This window comes from Ahaetulla prasina, chromosome 2 (assembly GCF_028640845.1).
Source record: "Ahaetulla prasina isolate Xishuangbanna chromosome 2, ASM2864084v1, whole genome shotgun sequence".
In the NCBI taxonomy this organism is placed as follows: Eukaryota; Metazoa; Chordata; class Lepidosauria; order Squamata; family Colubridae; genus Ahaetulla; species Ahaetulla prasina.
The window spans coordinates 196,725,731-196,746,971 of record NC_080540.1 but is presented as its reverse complement, the minus strand read 5'-3'; the positions used below and the strand labels follow the sequence as shown (position 1 = coordinate 196,746,971).

Genomic DNA, 21,241 nt, shown 5'->3' with positions numbered 1-21,241 from the left:
ACTGGGCTTCTTTATTTCAAAACCCCTGTACTGAAGGAATACAGAACTGCAAAGAGAAGGCCATTAACCCCTGTGGAATGTGTGCATTGTGAACATTTAAGGCTGTCCATTTCCTGGGTTGCTATAGACTGCCAATGTGTGCAAGTGTAAACATGTTTTTGCTGCTGCGTATGTGAACTTAATCCAATGCTTTATGAGCCAAAGAGTTTTTTTAAGGTATTCTATTGTTCCATCCAAGCTTGCAGGCAATTATTTGATCAACATGGAGGTGGGAACCAGGGCAAACTCTTACATTCAAATTCTAATCCTGAGTAGAATTTAGAGCAAATAAACATTGACTTTGGAAAAGTGTGGGTGCCAGGCAGTTGTAAGAATTAAAATGGATCTGGGCACTCAGATTTAGTCCAGATCTAATAGTTCAACTAATATAACTCTCTGCCTCTTTGTCTTTCCTTTTTTCCCCATACTGTCCCTGTCCCTCTTGCAAAGCATTCAACTATCAGGACTATAATGTATTTGATTAAAACACATTAATTAAATTTAATTACCGTATATACTCGAGTATAAGCCGAGTTTTTCAGCACATTTTTTGTGCTGAAAAACGTCCCCTCGGCTTATACTCGGGTCTATACGGCTTATACTCAAGTTTTTTTTTTTTTAAGCCCCTCGGCTTATACTCGAGTATATACGGCTTATACTCGAGTTTTTTTTTTTCTTTTTTTCACATTTTACCGGACTGAAGCCCTGCCGGTGCAGTGAGAGGGGGGGGCGGGGGAGCCGCCAGCCTTCTCAGCTGAGGGAGGGAGGGTTTCCCCAACCGGTAGGTGCCTCATTTCCCACCCTCGGCTTATACTCGAGTCCCCAGTTTACCCCAGTTTTTGGGGTAAAATTGGGGACCTCGGCTTATACTCGGATCGGCTTATATTCGAGTATATACGGTAATTAAAATTAAATTAAATTACATTTAAACATTATTTGAGCTTTAAAAACATCTTAAATTCAAATACTAATAAAACCATCCATATTATTCCCCCTTTCTATTGCAGATAATGCTTCTCTTGAAGATTTAATTAGTGCAGATTGTTGTGAAATTACAGTAAATAGCTAAGTTTTCTTTAGTACCAAAGTGTTTTGCAGCCAAAGACTTACTTGGCATTTCAGTGGCTTATAAAGTACCAGAAGAAAAATACATTTGATTAAATTGCTTCCAAACCTAGAATCAGTATGAGCATGTAGACAGCCATATAAATATCCTAAATAAATAAATATAATCAACATATAAACTGAGCTAAACTTAAAAACAAATTTAAAATTAACATTGAGCCTGTTTGGTTTATGAACCACTTAAGATTAGAATTTGGTGACAAATTTAGGATTGGTTCTGGAAGTGACAACCAAGACTTTTTGGCATCGCATTAAGTTTGGAGTCTTCTGGTTTTGCTCTCCTGATAAGATTCTGTGCAAGTTGGTGGAGAGCATATCATGAGAGTCCAGGATTTGATTCACAAGAAGGACCAATGGCTGTGCGAAAGGTGCTTTTCAAAAGGCAATTAGACTTACTTGGTTTTTTTTCCTTTGAAAACATTTCATTTCTCATCCAAGAAACTTCTTTAGGTCTGCTTAAATGGTGGGGATTTTGTTTTGTTTTATAATGTCATGTCTGGAACACTGGCAACAAATCCTGGCCTTTTGTGCTAGAATCCCAACATCAGTTGCAAATTTATAAGTCACATAATGCGTGTTGTGTCATTTGTCTCTCTGATGATGCACACAATTCGACAGACTCAGGGTTTTTCTCACCATTGCCTTGAAGAGCCCTCTGCCCATTCCTGAGTTGGCAACACATTTCCTTCTTTCTTTTTTTGGTCACTGCTGCCCCCGACTTCCCCCAAAATTTATGGTGATATATTTTATATAAATTAAAGCTATCTTTAGATAATATTGAATTTAACACTGGCACAGTGAAGGATAAATTAATGCTGTTTCACTTATCGGCTGGGGATGAAATGAAGAGAAAACCAGGCCTAAAAATATGTTAAGGCACGTTTAGACTATTATTATTCTAGGTGTCAGTGGGGGAAAAACCTGAGAAGGACAAAGCAAAAAGAAAACAAAAGATGTCTCGTTTTTTGTGTACGTTTTGGCTGAAATTAATAAAACAGCTATGATTTAGATGGATTAGTTTCTAGTAGGATCATTTATTTTTATTTTATTTTATTTATTTGATTTTTATACCGCCCTTCTCCCGAAGGACTCAGGGCGGTGTACAGGCAAAATAAAACCAACAATACAATATACAGTTTAAAATGCAATTAAAAAACTTATTTAAATTAGCCTGAAAATTAAAATTTGCCATAAACTAAAACCCCATTTAAAATTAATAAAATTTAACATTAAAATTCAATTTAAGCCAGCCCCGCGCGGATAAAGAGGTGTGTCTTCAGTTCGCGACGAAATGTCCGAAGGTCAGGTATTTGGCGTAAACCCGGGGGAAGCTCGTTCCAGAGTGTGGGAGCCCCCACAGAGAAGGCCCTTCCCCTGGGGACCGCCAGCCGACATTACTTGGCGGACGGCACCCTGAGAAGTCCCTCTCTGTGAGAGCGTACGGGTCGGTGGGAGGCATGTGGTAACAGCAGGCGGTCTCGTAAGTACCCAGGTCCTAAGCCATGGAGCGCTTTAAAGGTCGTAACCAATACCTTAAAGTGCACCCGGAAGGCCACAGGTAGCCAGTGCAGTCTGCGCAGGAGCGGTGTTACGTGGGAGCTACGGGTAGCTCCCTCTATCACCCGTGCAGCTGCATTCTGGACTAACTGAAGCCTCCGAGTGCACTTCAAGGGGAGCCCCATGTAGAGAGCATTACAATAATCCAAGCGAGAGGTAACGAGCGCGTGAGTGACTGTGCATAAGGCATCCCGATCAAGGAAGGGGCGCAACTGCCGAACCAGGTGAACCTGGTGGAAGGCCCTCTTGGAGACGGCCGTCAAATGGTCTTCAAACGACAGCCGATCATCCAGGAGGACACCCAAGTTGCGCACCCTATCCTTTGGGGCCAATAACTCGCCTCCAACAGCCAGCCAGCAGCTGACTGAATCGGGATGCCGGCATCCACAGCCACTCCGTCTTGGAGGGATTAAGCTTGAGCCTGTTTCTCCCCATCCAGACCCGTACGGCTTCCAAACACCGGGACAGCACTTCGACAACTTCATTGGGGTGGCCCGGGGTGGAAAAGTACAGCTGAGTGTCATCAGCGTACTGTTGGTATCTCACCCCGAAACCACTGATGATCTCACCCAACGGCTTCATGTAGATGTTGAACAGCAGGGGCGAGAGAATCGACCCCTGAGGGACCCCACAAGTGAGGCACCTCGCGGTCGACCTCTGCCCCCCTGTCAACACCGTCTGCGACCGGTCGGAGAGATAGGAGGAGAACCACCGATATACGGTGCCTCCCATTCCCAATCCCCCCAACCGGTGCAGCAAGATACCATGGTCGATGGTATCGAACGCCGCTGAGAGATCTAATAGGACCAGGGCAGAGGAATAACCCCTGTCCCTGGCCCTCCAGAGATCATCCACCAATGCGACCAAAGCTGTCTCCGTGCTGTATCCGGGTCGGAAGCCGGACTGGAACGGGTCTAGATAGACATCTTCATCATCTTTCATCATCTTTCATGCATTATGCTTCCTATGCCTACCTTTTATATTTTAAAAATCGTAAATAAGACAAATCAGAGTATTGGGCGGTTGCCTTTATTCACCCGTGAACCAGGTTGATGCATTATGTTGACTGCCAAGCATTGGGTTGTTGCAATGTACAGTATAATGTGGGAATAACCTTAGAGTATCAGGCAGGAAGTGACAGATTCTGTCAGCTTCTTAATTAAGGCTTTTAAAGGTAGTTTTCTAAGGATGCTTCCTCTTTTTCAAGGAAGACATTTATTTGGAATGGAATCCCTTCCTCCCAAAAGTGCTTTTTCAGGAGGCAACTGGACTTTCTTGTTTTTCTTTGAAGACGTTTCGCTTCTCATCCAAGAAGCTACTTCAGCTCTAACTGGATGGTGGGGAATGGAAGGATTTATACTCCTTGCAGACAGCTGGTCATTTGCATTCTTGTTAGAGAGTTGTTGAGGCCTTTTGGAGGTTTATCTGTGTCCTTAGGGCAGTGGTGGAATTCAAATTTTTTTACTACCGTTTCTGTGGGCAGGGCTTGGTGGGCATGGTGTGGCTTGGCATAGTATAACTATGGCAGGGGAAGGATACTGCAAAATCTCCATTTCCACCCCACTCCAGGGGAAGGTTACTGCAAAATCCCCATTCCCTCCCCACTCCTGGGGGAAGGATATTGCAAAATCTCCATACCCACTCCACTCTGGGGCCAGCCAGAGGTGGTATTTGCCGGTTCTCTGAACTACTCAAAATTTCTGCTACTGGTTCTCCAGAACCTGTCAGAACCTGCTGAATAGCACCCCTGCCTTAGGATAACCTGAGTAGTGCAAATGGGTATGGAGCCTTGGCTACACTATGTTTTCTGCTATGGGTCCTTTCACTGTTGAAGACAGGCACAGGCTGTTGGGGATGAGTCTGTGTTGTCTACATCTCAAACAGAAGCACAAATGGTTCCTGCAGTCTGCAGTTTTTCTGGGAATCCATAGATCCCTTCCTCCTCAGAATTAAAACTTGATCTATCCATCTAAAGAGTTTGCCCTTGTACTGGAGTGCATATCTGGAAGTACATTCACTAGTTACAAGGATGTCTTTTTTGCACAACTTTGATTTTCAGGTCATTTACTTGACTGCTCTGATAGGTCTGCTCTCCTATCCTGCTACTTTGGGGTCCATCTAAATACTCTAAAGTGTTAGAGCTTTTTCCTGATCTCTTGGCTTTGGTGTTGTGGGGAGTTGAGGGGAATGTAGTACAATACATCTGCAGTAGAGGAAAAAATGTATGGTAGGGCATCAGCAACAGGATATTCACAGGGAGAATGAAAAAAGGCAAGATGGCAGCTGTAGCAGTGTAAGCGAAGCCCTATCCCTTTATATGTTCATATCGTGATGACAAGTACAAATGGGGTGGGTCTTTGTGCTGCCGCCATCACCATCTTGGTTTTATTGGACTCTCCTGCAGATGCCACCACCTGTTAATATGGAAAAACTACTCATTTTTGTACCCTCTTGTTCAGAACTTTCTGCAGACGTGAGTGATTCAGATCCAATTTATTTAATCTGAGCTTTTCGTAACATTTAGCAGCAATGTAGTGGTTTATCTTTTTATCTGATAGTAGATGTCAAATTGCTTCATTGGCTGGCTGCTATTATTTTCATTTGGTATGGGTTGTGTTCTTTCTTGTTTTTGGTAAGTTTTTTAAAGTGGTCCAGAAGATTTTTAAGCAAGATATATATATTGATGTAGTGGCTTCCATGTAATGCTACATGAAGCAAATGAACATGCATTGTTTTGCTAGCAGCACCAATTATCGTGTCTTTATATTCAATTCATTGTTATGACCCGGGACGGGGCACGTAAGCAACAGCTGCGATGCGAAGAATGGAATCCTCTTTTATTAAACCAACCTTCCCCCAAAACCCCACTCCTCACTGTAAGCCCACTGTAAGCCCAAGAGCAAAACTTTAACATATGCACACACCTCAAGCAGTTCCTCAAAGCAAGAAGAAAAAGAGAGCAGCACAGTTCTGAGAATGAAAACAGTTCAGAACACTTTGTCACGTGCATCGTCATTGCACAGAGTGTTGTGACTCCAGCCCCCGAACCTGGCCCCATGCCCAAAAGTGACTCCAAGAGTGAGGGGGAAGGGCCAGTAAGGCTTACCTCGGGAGCACCGATTCCTTTGGCCCGGCTCCAGGAGCCAGAACCAGGCCAGTCGGAGGACGTAATGAGGCCGTCATCCCCTGATTCCTCCCTTCCCCAGGCTACGCCTTCAGACCCAGCTGATAATAATAATAATCAAGCTTGGATTGACCTGCACTTCAGAAGATTAGAGAGGCGACATCATTAAAGGGAAGGGTGGGGCAGGAGCCCCACCCCACAGGATATATAAGGAGCTTTGGGACTGCTGTCACTCCACGGGAAGCAAAAGTTTAGCTGAACCGTTTCAAAAAGAGCTGAAAGTCTTGCTACGTGAGTCATTTGTTTGAACTTTGGCAGTTGAAACTTTGCGATTTCTCTGCCAGGACTGATAAGAACCATGAATCCACTGACTGAAGGCCAGCTCGTTAATCCAAAGTGGGGAAGGAGACAGAACACAGAGTTTGCTGGGGTCAAACTGGAGCCGAGCTGGGTTGTTGCAACCTGCACACAGCAGGCAAGGCAGGCAGGGCAAGGCAAACAAGCTGAGCAAGGCAAAGCAAGGCAGCGAGTCATCAATAACAGCAAGGCTTCTTGAATTGTGGCAAGTGTTGCTGGCAAGTACCACACTTGATCTCAACAAAAGCCCCTCCTCCCAGCATCTCCTTAAATCCTATTCTCCAGGTGAGCCTTGTGAAGAGGGGCGGGGCGCCCTCCTCCCGAGTAGTCAGGTCACTCTGCACTGACTCTGCCTCCTCTCCATTCTCCACACTCGAGGATCGGGTGGGGAAGGCAGTTGCTCGTCTCCAGAGTTCTGATATGTCTCTACTCTGCTGCCTGCCCTTTCCATCTCCTCCCTCCTTACTCGGTCATCCTGTGCCCTCTCTTCCTCTCTGGTGCCCATTCCAAGGCCCGAGGAATATGGCACTGCTTCGTCCTGCTCCTCCGGTCATTACTGCTGGGCCAGAGAAGCTGCGCCCTCTTCCCCCATCGGCCCCAGCTCTATGTCCTCCTCTTCCTCAGAACCAGGCTCTGACGGGGCAATGACACTCATGTTCAGCCGAGCAAAACACCCATAACCAATTACTTACCAATATAATGAATTCATTACCAATTTAATGAAAAGAAGGACTAGGGGAGACATGATAGCAGTGTTCCAATATCTCAGGGGTTGCCACAAAGAAGAGGGAGTCAAGCTATTCTCCAAAGCATCTGAGGGTAGAACAAGAAGCAATAGGTGGAAACTAATCAAGGAAAGAAGCACCTTAGAACTAAGGAGAAATTTCCTGACAGAACAATCAATAAGTGGAACAACTTGCCTGCAGAAGTTGTGAATGCTCCAACACTGGAAATTTTTAAGAAAATGTTGGATAGCCATTTGTCTGAAATGGTGTAGGGTTTCCCGCCTGGGCAGTGGGTTGGACTAGAAGACCTCCAAGGTCCCTTCCAACTCTGTTATTATGTTATGTTATTATGTTATGTTACTGACAACTACAGAGATGTCAGTTCATAATTTTTTTCCTATTTAAATTATTTGAACATTTATAAAATTGTATTACATCTCAAGGATATAAAACATGTCCCCTGTAGAGTTACCCTGTATTTGTCTGTGACCTTTATTGTTATAGCCGTAATATTATAATCTCTTACTGTGTTGGTAATTAGATGGCAAACTGAAGTGTGGTTTTGGATTCATCTTGGAGGAGGAAATTTCATTTTCATGTCAGCTGGAAAAGAAAGGGATGAGGTGAGGAACTGACTGAAAGAACTCCCTCTTGTGGAGAACCAGGCTGCATCTTTTGGGAACATCTGAGCCCCAAGTGATGGAAGCATGAGCAATTCTACCAGCATTTTCACCAATATTTTTTGTACGCTGTCATTTCTGATTATATTCCATATTCAATTAGGCTTTTAAATGTTAAATGTGCAGTGAAGAAAGAACTTTTCATGTCTGTCTCATGATTGCATACAGCTCTCTGTGGGATAAGAAAAGATCAACTTAGCAGAAATTTCTGACTTTCCCTTCTCCCTGTTTGGCTTCAGGCCCACCCATCTACCCAACGAGTTCAAAAATAGACAGCTGCTTGATCCATGCGGGAGGGCTGGCTCTGTGAGGCTGGGAATGAGATGACACAATAAGTTAATGAGCCTGCTAGTGACTTTAAGCCATTGACCTATAGGGCAGGAACTGAGTAACTCCCCCCCCACCGCTCTTCTGCTGGTTGTCATTTCTCACGTCAGTCTCTCTTCAGTCTCTTCTGTATTGTATTTCCAGCAAGGAGTTTCCTCTGTAGTTTATTTTCTGAAAATAGTGATCATTCCCCTCCAATCCCAGCAGATATGATCCTTCCTGATTGAAGCCCTTACCTGGTAGCTGAGTAGAGTATCCCACTGACTGGTTAGTGCTTTCTGATAAACATCCGGAATGAGTACTTAACAATCTCTTAACTGTTCTGCTCTGTCCTTAGAATTATCGGAAGTCTTTATTACAGTATTTGACCAGCTCAAAAAATAAAATAGCAAATTGTGACACAGCAAATATCAAACATAGCAAAAGGCAATAATTATAAAACCCATGAGGTCAAACGTGAGGAGTGGAGGAGGGAAGAGGAGAAATTTTCAAGCAATGCAACACTTGAATCTGTTGGAATAGTTGATTTCAACTGTCAGAGTTAAAAAGATGGTTTGTGATAGTTATGATGGACTGAAGATATTATTTAAGAATGTAATGGTTGGTGAAATGGCCAACCATTGTATTCTTCAGGATCAATTTATTCTCTTGAATGTGAGCCAGAATTTGAAGTGATTTTCGTTGTAAAGGCTGGCCCTCTACAAGTGGCTTATCTCCATAGTAATATTGCTTTTTGCCATATATACCTAGGAAATTCACATTCTGTTTTCCTTTTGGATTTTACATACAGTAAAGGGTGATCATCTTTTACTATAACTTAAAATTATGTTGTGTTATTATGTAAATATGATTATGGAACTCCCTACCACACAATGTCTTGATTTTTAAATCTCCTGGTCTCCCAGGCATTCCCTCATTTTTAAATACGAAATAGTCCCCTCCGATATATGAAAGGAGGCAGTGCATATATTGATAATGACCACTAAATTCAAGTGGGATATGCAAATTGCAGGAGTAAGTTTATGCTTACAAGTCCCCTGCTCTCAATAGTCAATGCTCCACTGCATTATATAGTATTCTTTGATATAAACAGAGTACAGTGGGGCAAAAATCTGCTCTTTGCTCAGAGTTCTTTTTTAAAAGTGAAATTCTTTAAAAAAGCTAGATTCATAAGTGATCTCAGTAGGTTAATCAGGTAATGCAGATCTATTCTCTTTTAATGCTCTTTGCATACCCATTCTTCTTGTTGATTCACTTTTGTTTTTATCTGCTCTTTTGCTGTGTGTAATGATTTAGTAGCAAAGGTACTGTCTTTATTAGTTACCTTGCAGCAGTCCCAGGATATAAAATGTAAAGCTAATAAGTGAAACAAATGAAAAGTAGGTCCAACTTGAGAAACAAGGAGATACAAGGAGATACAAGGAGGAGTCCTAGCTCCAAGGAACTAGAAGGAGGACATTGTGCAAAAGCATTGTTCATTTTTGCCTGAGTCTCATTTCTCACTTGTGGGCTTTGGTCTTTTTCAGATCCGCTGGTTCCCTCCCTCAGAGGCTACTTCTCAGGGCTGGAAGTCCCGTCAGTTCTGCTGAATCCTGTGTGAGTAGATCACAAGCACCGCTTGCAAGAGGTTCTAGCTGATCACCAGGGGGAGCACAAGGGCTGTGGCTTCTGTTTTTTGTGGTGTGTGTAGGATAAATGTCTGAACTTGTGATTATTCTCACCCTTGCAGCAGTTCCCTTTCCCCTATCTCCATGTATCTTCTCTCTGAAAAATAACCCTTTGACAAGAAAGGAGAACTCTCTTATGCAATTTGGAGGGGACAGATTTGTTGTCCTATGGCATAATTTTATTATTAGTAATAATATTATTATTAATATTCTGGAAGCTCAAACCAGCATACAGTGGAGTCCTGCTAACTGTTAATTAAGAGAAACTGGACAGGGACAGAGTGATGATTGAAAATCATGGATTCAAGTGGGAACTGGATTCTGCATCTCTTCAAGTCCAAGTTCAAGACTTTAACCGTTGACTTAAAATGAATTGGCTGAAATTAGAAGTTGTAACACCTTCAAAATGACATACATAAGAAAAAGTATTTTTTGTACATTTTTTCTCATGTATAAAAAAATGGGGGAACAGGGCTAAACCTTATTTTAAACATAATGTTATTAATCAGTTAAAAATGGATGTAGGAGTGAGCTGAGTTTGCTGACAGTAATAAAAAATAAATTATAAAATTATAAATTAAAGGTCCCAATCATGTACGCTAGTGGGTATTTTTGGAATGTTAAGGCCATTGCAGTGAATTAAATCTGATGATGTTCCTCAGATACCACAACAAAAGTCAAAATATATTGCTTTCTAGTTGCCCACTTGCCTGCGATGGAAGCTTTCCAAGCAGGGTCTTTTGTAAAGATTGCATTCCAACATGAGGACCTCAAGATATTTTCATATTTCCAGTGATTAGTTATCTCCCATTCTTTTAGGGATGTAAATAATATCTTCCCTGTATGAGACCCCGGTAATACATTGGGTAATGGGTTGGGAAGAAGGGAGTGCTATTTTGCCTGGGTTCAGGACAGGTAGAGAGCGGTCTTCAGATGATCTGAAATAGCTATAGCACTTAGATTTATATGCTACTTCACAGTGCTTTGCAGCCCTCTCTAAGCAGTTTACAGAGTCAGCATATTGTCCCCAACAATCTGGGTCCTCATTTTACCAACCTCGGAAGGATGAAAGGTTGAGTTAACCTTTACTCAGTGAGAATCTGGCAGTTGGCAGAATTAGCCTGCAATACTGCATTCTAATCACTGCGCCACCATGGCTCTTACTTGAATGTCAGAATAGACAAGTGATATATACTTACAATGTCGAAAGTTCATGTACAAACTACAAACAATTCCATCTACTCTCCGGATAAAAAGAACCCAAACCAGCCTCTCTGACTTTTGCAGCTTTTTGTTTCTGAACCAAAGAGGATTAATTCACCAGTTATCTTTCTCTATTTTTAAATTATTTTTAGCCAAATAAAACAAATCTGCTGTTTTTTTAAAACAACAATAACAAAAAATAAAACTTCACTGGCTGCACTTCAGGGTTGGAAAGCTGTAAATCAAAGGTGCATGCTTACAGGACTATTGAAGGACAGAGGCCACAGGTGAAAAACAAGAAAAAAATGCAAGCTGAATTTAGTTCTATAAATAAAATGGGACAATTTAAGAATGCAAAGCAGTATAGCTGCCCTAATGGGCAGGAAGTAGGAGGAAAATTTTCTCCTGAGGATTTGCTGGTCTAAGTCAGGCACTGGTCAAAACTCAAATCCCCCCCCCCCCCCGTTTGGAGCTCTGTTTTTCAGACCTCCTACAGATAGATTATTCTTTCTGCATACTATATCTCCTTCCCACCCCTGAAGCTCTGTGGATCTGGGAACTTATGCATATTCTCACTTCAGCCCTGGGAGCTGAAACTTTTAGGTTTCATTATCTCATGGTGTAGCCTGGTAGCACTCCAAAATGGATCTGTTGCTTTTCTTGCATCTTTTGATGTCAGAAGACATGTGACAGAATACAAGCTGTTGTTCAGGAAAAGGTATAGATGTCCATGATGTCAGATACATAGTTGTGACAATTGCAGAGAATGGTTTTGGAGTTGAAAGAGGGAGGTGTCAGCATGCTCAGAGGAACAGACCAGATTTACAGGGACGGCAACATAATTAGGTTAAAAGAAAAACCCTAATGAGCAAAACAGCTCTTAACAGCAGTAAAATAGAACTAAACATGAGCAGTAGGTTGAGATGCTTGCTGACTGTCTGCAGGAAAAACAAAATGGCTGGGTGTGAGAATGTAATGCAGTCAGAATATTCTGAAAATATTCTTGGCAGCTTGGTGGAACTTTAAAAGAAGAAAAGTGTTTTGATGGGGATCACATACTGTGCTGTCAAAATATGGTTTCTTGATTATGGCTTAGTGTGTTATATAAATCTAGATAGTGCGGTTTATGATTTAATATACATTTAGACCCTAATTGTGACTTACTGAACCATGACCATGACTTAGCATGACATATCAACCCAGTCTTCGTTGCAAATTCCCCTTAGGCACTATTACTCATTTTCCCCTCACATAAGAACACGTTCAGATTCTATGGGACAATCTCAAAACCACAACACCAGAGTATTTCTGATGCAGCTTCTGTTTAGTCACAAGTCAAAAACCAGTCAGGCAAACTTCAACAATGGTAATGGCTCAATAGAGCCAACCGAGAAAAATACAGTAGTACAAAAGTGGGCTACCTTTTCCTATTCCTTTACATTTGAGAATGTGGCTGGTTATGGATTATGTGACAAAGGGCCTCTGTGGCTCAGACTGGTAAGACAGTCTGTTATTAACAGCAGCTGCTTGCAATTATTGCAGATTCTAGTCCCACCAGGCCCAAGGTTGACTCAGCCTTCCATCCTTTATAAGGTAGGTAAAATGAGGACCCAGATTGTTGGGGGCAATAAGTTGACTTTGTATATAATATACAAATGGATGAAGACTATTGCTTGACATAGTGTAAGCCGCCCTGAGTCTTCGGAGAAGGGCGGGATATAAATGCAAATTTAAAAAAAAAGCAACTGTGTTGGCTGGGGATCTGGGAGTTGAAGGCCAATATACCTGCAACCATCTAGTTGCAGATGGTTTTGAAGAAGCTCTGTGATGTTCCGTGGCAGTCTGTTGAACATCATAGCGTTCAGGTGAGTTCTCTTCATGCTGTGCTTATGAGCACCCAACAGACCAGTCTTTGCTGGAAATTCATCACGCAACCTTTTAGTTTGCCAAAGTTTTTTTTATCATGTATGAAATGGTTAAAGCACCTCCGAACAAGTTAATTTTTATGTCTAAATTTTAATCATAGTTAGCCCAGTATTGTATTACATTTGGGAGAAGAGATGCTGTTCTCTTCATTTTAAATCCAGCAATTTCTATTGAAGTTGCTAAGCTTCGTAAGAAAGTAAGTCAAAATGAATACATAAAGGATTGTTAAAGAAGGTAACTTTCTAATTCCAGTAACCTTTTCTCCTTCCACCAAATCTATCCAGCTTACTCTTGTCACATTTGAAAATCGCACCACAGCTTCGTTAGATAGCATATAATGATTTGCACTGGCATTCTCTTTGCAAACTCAGTCAATGTATTTTTCCTAATATAGCAACTTTCTTTTCCCAAGCCTAAATAATTTAATCATCAGTGACTAAATGAGAATTGGCTGGTGTTTTTAAGCACAGATACAATGAGTGCAGCAGTAAGTTATTTTCATACTAGCATATTTGTGTATGAGAAGCAGAGATGTAAAAATAAGATTGGAGGACTTGCAGATTTTTCTCTCCAAAGCATTATGCAAACATAACCATATTTGGGAACAATTCCTTAAGTTATTGCAACAGCAAAACCACGGAACATCTGTATGTAAAGTTCATCTTCCATAACACATATGAAACTTGAGGCATCAAAAAAGGAACCAGGCTCCCTCTTTAAAAATCAAGACCATAAAATGGTTATTTCATACACTAAAAGTACACCTGCTGGCAAAGCAGCCCAGCAATGGAAAATGGCTACATGGCCTGATCCTACTTCGGGCTGATATTTTACAACGGCCTGTTCCTCTTTGGACGATGAGCCAATGCTTCAAGTTCATCATTCTTGCTGGCTTACATCATTTTGAGGAAGAGATCCTTGGACTCCACACATCCAACTTTTGCCAATAGGAAAGCTGCCTTTTATTGATTTCAGTATCTATCTTTGGGCAAGCAATTATTCCTTATCATAGCCTATATCTCTAGGCTGGTTGTGTGGATAACAGAGATTCATTTTTTTGATCCTATTCCACAGTTGGACAAAAGGATGGGTAACATACATTGTTGACTAATGATTATAAAATCAAGCTAAATGTCAGCATTTCCACTGATTTTTAACAGGATTACAGTTTTCATTTTGCAAATAGATACCATGTAATTATAATTAATTGCTTAGTAGATTCTCCAAATTGTTTCAATCACTAAAAATCTACATCATCCATAAACAGGAACAAATTTCTTTAGATAAGTTAATTCACATTTTTGTGATTCAGCGTGACATTTAGCAAGTTATCATTTCCTAGTCTTGAAGAGGAGAGAGGTACCAATTCCTCAAGATCTTCTTCTATTGCTCTAATAGCCAAATAAAATGGCCTATCTCCCATACTTAGAAAAGGTGTAGTTCAAATGTTGGGAAACAACAGGATTGTAGCCTTTGTGTCTTTGGAAGAGCAGTTAAGATGCTACTTGTTCAAAAAGCCTTCAGAGATTAAGGGTGGAGTATAAAACTGCAGTTTTCTTGGCAAGGTTTTTCAGAAACTATTTGCCTTTGTCCATGTCCTAGGACTGAGAGAGAGGAACTGGTCCAATTGGCTTTCTGCCTAAGGCACTGGAACTCAGGTCGGCATATAATAAATGGAGTTTCTGATGACACATTTATCTCTGCCTTAGGTATCAGGTGTGTGATGGCGGCTACACTCTGTCTTGTGGGTATTAATGCATTCTTCCAAAATCGCTACTGATGTCTTACCTTCATCTTCCAAATTGCAGTGTGGTCGGTAAGTCAACATCTACTGCAGTCATAAAAGTACACTTTATTTTGACTGAATAAAAAATGTTGGAAACAGGCTTTTACACTAATACAGTACATAGCTTTAGATCACTTTGTTTCACAAATAAGTGGATAGGTATTTTTTTACTCAATTGTTTATTTAGATTCTCTTTATCTAGTTTTAGGGCTTGTATGAAGAACAGATTGTGTTTTAGATGATATTTATGCAGAAATATTGAAAATTCAAAAGGGTTCACAAACTTTCAAACGCCACTGTATTCCATCAGCAATAATAAGGATCAATATGGTTGTTGTTGTTGTCATTATTATTATTATTATTTTGCTATTGTGCTTTACACATTAAAGCATTACACATTATAGTCCTAGATTGTGGCTTAATTTACTGCATTTTCATGGCAAGTACTCCAGCAGTTTAACATGGAAGTATAAACTATCTCCTTACCTCCATCCAATATCCAGTTCCTTAGCATTAGCCTTCACTATCTCTTCCCATTTTGGCATCCACTATATTCTAATTGTCATTCTCTGAATTTCCCTTTAACAATGCCCTCCAGGTTTAGGAAAACTGTTCTCGGCTTTCTGGCCATTTTGGAGCTTTGATTGTGTTGTTGTTTCCTCATATGCGTGTCTTTTCTTTTTACAGGCTTAAAATAAAACCTCACACAAGCGTGGATTCCTTCAAGACTTTGCCACAGCCTCTATCACACATCTTCTTAAAAATAAAATAGAAAGTATTGAATAATAATGGTAATGATAAAAATGCCATATCCAGTCTAAACATCTGGCTGACTACGTGATGAACCATAATAATAATATGTTCCTCTTCTACATTGTATAAAAGTTTAAGAGTTTAAATTCTATAAGCATGAATGAATTTCTTGTTTGAAAAAAATATTTTCAAGCAGAGCAGCAAAGAGAATAACTATTTTTTATACCAAGCATTTTAAGTAAGAGGACTGTACCTTGGGTGGAAGAACTGATTACTGTATATGTTTGATTTTTAAATATGTATAATCTCTTTTCCTACCCTTTTAAGATGCATGTTCAAGGCATGTTTTTAAATCTGGTTCAGATTTTTTTAAAAGTGTATTGTTTGAAATGCACAGACATTTTGGTTATCAGGTTTTGGAGCCTGATATGGTTGTTTTAAATATATGAAGTGTATTCCTGTAGCAGTTATTTTCATGTTTCGCCTAATTGTGCCAAATTATATTGAGCAAGACAATCAGCAATATAATAGCTTTTTCATGATTGTAACAGTTGGTGTGCTGTACATTAGCGGTGCCTGATCGCTAGTTCCTGCTGTATTTTTTTTCTCTATATTTGGATACGCAATTGCGTGGAAAGAAGTAGTACACTGTAGAAAGTAGAAAAGCAATTTCTATTATGAATGAAAATGTGCAGTCATAATTATGAACATTTCTGCAACTGTGTCTATCATAGTATACTTCTCTTCAGACAAATATATCTCATGCAGTTGTGTGTATTATTTGGAAAAGGAAAAAGAAAAAAAAACCCTGGTATTTGTGAGAACCCATCCTGGATGACCAAGCTACCCAGGAAGTTATTTACTCTAAATCAAGTTTCTAACATCTACTTTTATAACAACTTATACACTGTGTGTGTATGTGTGGGTATCTTTGGAAAGTAGTTTAGTTTTGTGATTTCGTTCCGGATATAAAGTGAATTGGTTCTGGTCATTTATTGCTAATCATATTCTTGGGGAAGGTAAGGGCTGACTGGACCATTGATCCAGAAAACTGAACTTCAGTTGTTGATCCCAGCATCTCATGCCTATGAAAAATGCCAAAGGTTTTTGCTGAATCTGATTCTAATGAAATGGCCATCCTTGGGATATTTGCTTGCCAGCTATTCTTGATTTTTCCCAGGTAATGTTTTCCTGAAAATAAGACTCTGAAATATTTTTTGAACCCTGAAATAAGAGCTTGGCCTTATTGCCATGCGCTCAAAAGCCGATTGGGTTTATTATCAGGAGACGTCTTATTTTGTGGAAAACAAGGTATCAGTAGCAGGCATATGTAGTCAGCACCAAATCTATGCACTGATGCCAGATGGTGATTTTTGAGGTGGCAGCAGTAGCAGCCCCATGTAAAGAATTGCCCTCATGGCCAGAACTCCCTGCTGGGGAGAAATCTTCAGGTGCCCACTTTAAATAGCTATTCAACTTCACTTACTGTATGTTTGTGCTTTTGGGAAAAAAAAGAGGATAGATAAAACTGCCTCTCTAGGAACAGAGCAATACTGGGAATGATTTCAGGCACAGCGTGCCAAGGAAAAGCTACTTCAAGCTTTCCACTTTCTTGAAGGGGTTTATCTTTAGGAGCCAGATAACAGCTGTAGCCATATGACATTACCCAGTCTAGGTGGACTTTAGTGCTACAATGGGACTCTGGAACATTGTGTATTTATTTTTTTTTGAAAAAAGAGTTGTTTTCTTTCTATTGAAGAAAACTCTCCCACAGATCAGTTTTAGCTCAGGTGTAACTCACAAATTCATCTGTAGCCAAAGGGTGCACCCAGGGGTGAAATGCTCCCAGTTTGGACCGGATTGGGCGAGTAGGTAGCAGAGATTGGTGCTGGTTCACCAAACCGGGAGCAATGGTTAGCTGGCCACGCCCCCAAACTGGTCCATGGCCCACAGTCCTGCCATGCTTGCCTGCCTTCCACGCTGCGTTCCACGCTGCCTTCCCGGTGTCCAGCTTGTGAAGACAGGCAAGCGGAAGCCCATGTGGTAGGCAGGCAAGCATGGCAGGGCTGCGGGAAAGGAGCTAGCAGCTTACTCCCCCCCCCCACTCAAGCAGTGGCTTCCCTGCTCAGCCCTGACAAGCTATGCATCCATAACAATGGGAATGTTTTGTTCGCTGCGGTGGTGCTTCCGGAGGGCAGGTGGACATATTCATTATAGTTGTCAGCTGCAGACATCTGCCTGACTTCCCAAAGCACCACCACGGCTAACAAAACAACCCCATTGCGCCAAACACGCCCAGCCATGCGTGCCCTTTCCTCAAATGGGCTACCATCTCACAGTTCTCCTCGCCCCCACCCCACTCAAGCAGCAGCATTTCTTCTCTGCTTCTCTCGGGATGCTAGTATGGGTACTATGGATTCATAGCTTGTTGGGGCTGAGCAGGGAAGCCGCTGCTTGACTGGGGTTGGGTGAGACAAGGGGAACGATGAGACTCAGGGAGTAGGTCAGGTGGAGCTGGCTGACTCAGGGCTGCTCAGAAGCCACCCCCACTGCTGCCAGAAGTTTGGGTGCCTCGGCTTCAGATCGCTCCCTCCCTCTTTCCCTCCCTTACATAGGCACGAAAACAGAGGTTGGAGAGCTCTCTTATTCACTCTCTCTCCAAGCGCCCCATGCACAACCCATTTGAGGAAAGGGCATGCACGGCTGGGCACTTTTGGCTGCAGGAGGCGGCCTGGGTGGAAGGCAGCTTTTTCTGCAGCATCCCCCTCCCCTCTCTGGATCGCCCTGCAAGGGAGGGGCTATGCCTTTGCAGAAACGGGATGGGCGGTTTGTACAGAAGATTGGCGGGGGGGGGGATGCATGGCCCTCTGGGATGAAGAGCAGGCCAAGAGAAGACTCCAAGGTTCGCTTGGCCAGTCAAGCCAGAGGGAAACTCAAAGCGTTGGGGGCTTCAGAAAGGCAGAATGTGTTTTTGTGCAGCTCCTGGCTTCTGTGACATTCTGTGAAAGACAGAATGTGCGTCTGTGTCAGAACGTGGAGCTCCTGGCTCTAACAGTCACATGCGTGATGTCAAGTTGGCCACACCCAATCACATGACTACCAAGCCACGCCCACAGAACTGGCAGCAAAAAAAATTAGATTTCACCGCTGGGTGCACCTCTTAGACGTTAATGACCTGAATTACTGAATTTTTAAAAATCTGCTTCCTGTTTTCAGTTTACGTGGATATGTGGTCTGTTGAATTGATCAGGACTTACTTCTGAGTGCATAAGATTGCACCTGCTGTTCTTTGGACAGCTAGGAATGCAACTACCTAGGGCAGAAGAGTTCTTAGATCAATCAATCGCGTAAAATTATTCTTCCCTCAATTGCTGAAGACTGCCAATGCCAGAAATCCCTCACTGTTCTCCCTCCAGCTGCTAGCCCAGAGATTTTACAATAGTGGCAAGTCTGGCTCTGCTGGCCTGCTTAGTAGGGAAGCCAATAGGGTTAGTAGGATCAAATTTTCATGAAGCAGCTTCTCTGCCAGGATTATCATCATTTATCCTAAAATAAGATACATTATTTTGTAAGAAATATAAATTATATGTCAATAGGTAAAAGGCTTTAAGAATGCAAAATTGCAAGAGGGTTGCTTGGCTTGTTCTCTGGATATGATCCAACTGCTACTCCTGAAAGTTGTACTCCGAACACATCAGAAAAGCCCCAAGTTGGAACTGAAAAATGTGCATTACTAAGCAAACAATATGGATAAATTGAACAAATTTAAAATGTAACTGTAGGTGGTTAAACAACCCTAAAAAGATTTGTGCTGGATTGTTTCACAAAACACTTGACTTTTCTCTACAGCCTTTTACTGGCAGTTATTGAATTATACAATGCTTCCAATTTGTCTATGATTTTTTTAAAAGAAAAAAGTTGTTAAAAGATACTTTTCTATTATAATTTTCTAAAAATAAAAGCAATGAATAAAATAAAAATATGGTCTATGCTATCACGTCTGTTTATTTACTTGTATTCATTTGAAGAAATCAGAATCTCTGACAATCAGTGTTAATAATTAATACCTTACCGCTAAACCCAGTTTTCATTTATACTTCCCTCATCAATAGTTAATTGGAAAAACCTGAACATGTCTCAATAGTAGCTACAAGTCTGTGTTGGCACAGGTACCTCCTTAAGATTACCCCAGATTCCGAGACTCATGACAGGTATAGTCTCCACAAATCATACAACTCACCCTTTCAGAACTTGTCCTTAACTTTCTCCTCCCAAATCCTGCAACTTACTCCTACAGAATAAAATCACAGAAAAAAAGAAAACCGTAAGAAAAAAAAAGAAAGAAAACCTAATCGTCTCCGTTAGGAGATTAAGAGAAGTTCAAATAGGAGAGGCTAAGAAAAACCTCTCCAAAGTCCCATCTTCAATTTAAAAAGGACTTCTACCTTATGACACCCTCCCAATGCTAAATACCCCATCCTATTGACCATGGCAAAAAGGTGGGTAGAAGCTTGGCCCCAAATCAACTGGACAGGATTTGAAGAAGCTTCTTGAATAAGAAGCGAAACATTTTCAAGAAAAAACTAAGTCCAGTTGCCTTTTGAAAAAGCACCTTTGGGATAACCATGGCTTGAATGACTGAGAATCTCCATAGACATACAACTGGAGAGAATCCACTATATTAGTTCCCAAATTAGTCAGGAGTGATCTCCTGCACTCAACAAGGTAAGAGCACAAGCTTATACAGATGTTATATAAAATGTTAAATGCAGCATGGGCATGCATATGCACTGAAGAAGATCCACAATACAGGAATAATTGTTTTACAATGGATAACAAATAGAATGACTACATAGGGTATCCGTCATGGTATGAAATTATTACAGACACATTCTTAGAAAGAACACATTGTAGCGTTGATATTGAACTGAGCGCAGAACCTGTTCTTCCAACAGACTGGTCCTGCATTTATTAGGGAAGAGGGAAGAGATAAGGAGGCATGGCATGGATCCCTGAATCCTGCCTTTCAAGACAAGGACTCTTACTATCAATCAGTCACTACCAGGCACAGATTGGCACAGAAATGAAATCCCCTGCTTAAGGATGCTACAGGAAAGATAAAAAGGGCACCTACAGATGAAAAAACATGAATGTACACAGGTAGCTCTCAACTCACAACCTTTTGTTTAGTGACCATTGAAAGTTACAATGGTACTGAAAAGAGATGTGACAGTTTTTCACACTTTAGGACCTTTGCAGCATCCCCATGGTTTACATGATCAAAATTTGGTTGATTGGCAACTGGCTCATATTTATGACAGTTGCAGTGTTCTGCATCATGTGACCACTTTCCCGACCTTCTGACTAGCGAAAGCAACAGGGAAGCCAGATCCACTTAACATACTATGTTACTAACTTAACATCTGCCATGATTCACTTAATAACTGTGGCAAGAAAGATTGTAACATGGGGCAAAACCACTGAATAACTGTCTCGCTTAGCAAAAGAAATTTTGGGCTCAGTTGTGATTATAAGACGAGGGCTACTTGTACATGTACAGTGTATCAGTAAGCATAAATATAATGGATTCATCCCAAGTTCCTATTCAAATCTCCATGCAGGTTATTTGCTTCTTTCTTATTTGCAAATACTTGTGTAACATTTGTGGGTTAGTTTATAAGGCCCACAGACCATTTTCAGTTCAGTACAATTTATAGAAGTTTGGCAGGTGAAGAAACTGAGGTTCAGTTGCTAGAAAAACTCTTTCTTTTATATATGTCCCCTATTTTTAAAGCAAAATGACTGAGGTATTGTAGCAATAATAATGAACAACAGGACTTTCCAATTTCTGAATTCTAAAACCAAGATTTAATCGTCTTCTACCTGACTCCGTAATAGAAAAAGGAATTCTAAAGTACCTGGTGGTGAAATACCTACATTTATTTTAACCAAGCCAAGCATATGCCTCTGCT

The 21,241-nt window shown here is 41.2% G+C and overlaps 1 protein-coding gene across 2 annotated transcripts in view; it reads left to right on the top strand.

Annotated features, from left to right (window-relative positions):
• Positions 1-17,708, top strand: part of RBPMS (RNA binding protein, mRNA processing factor) — a 109,303-nt gene extending 91,595 nt beyond the window's left edge. For both annotated transcript variants that reach the window (XM_058173225.1, XM_058173226.1), the window contains 3 exons: positions 9,461-9,530; positions 14,440-14,546; positions 15,204-17,708. In XM_058173225.1, the coding sequence (XP_058029208.1) occupies positions 9,461-9,523 (63 nt within the window). In that variant the 3' untranslated portion in view covers positions 9,524-9,530; positions 14,440-14,546; positions 15,204-17,708. The remainder of the gene's footprint in view (positions 1-9,460; positions 9,531-14,439; positions 14,547-15,203) is intronic.
• Positions 17,709-21,241: the final 3,533 nt, after the last annotated feature.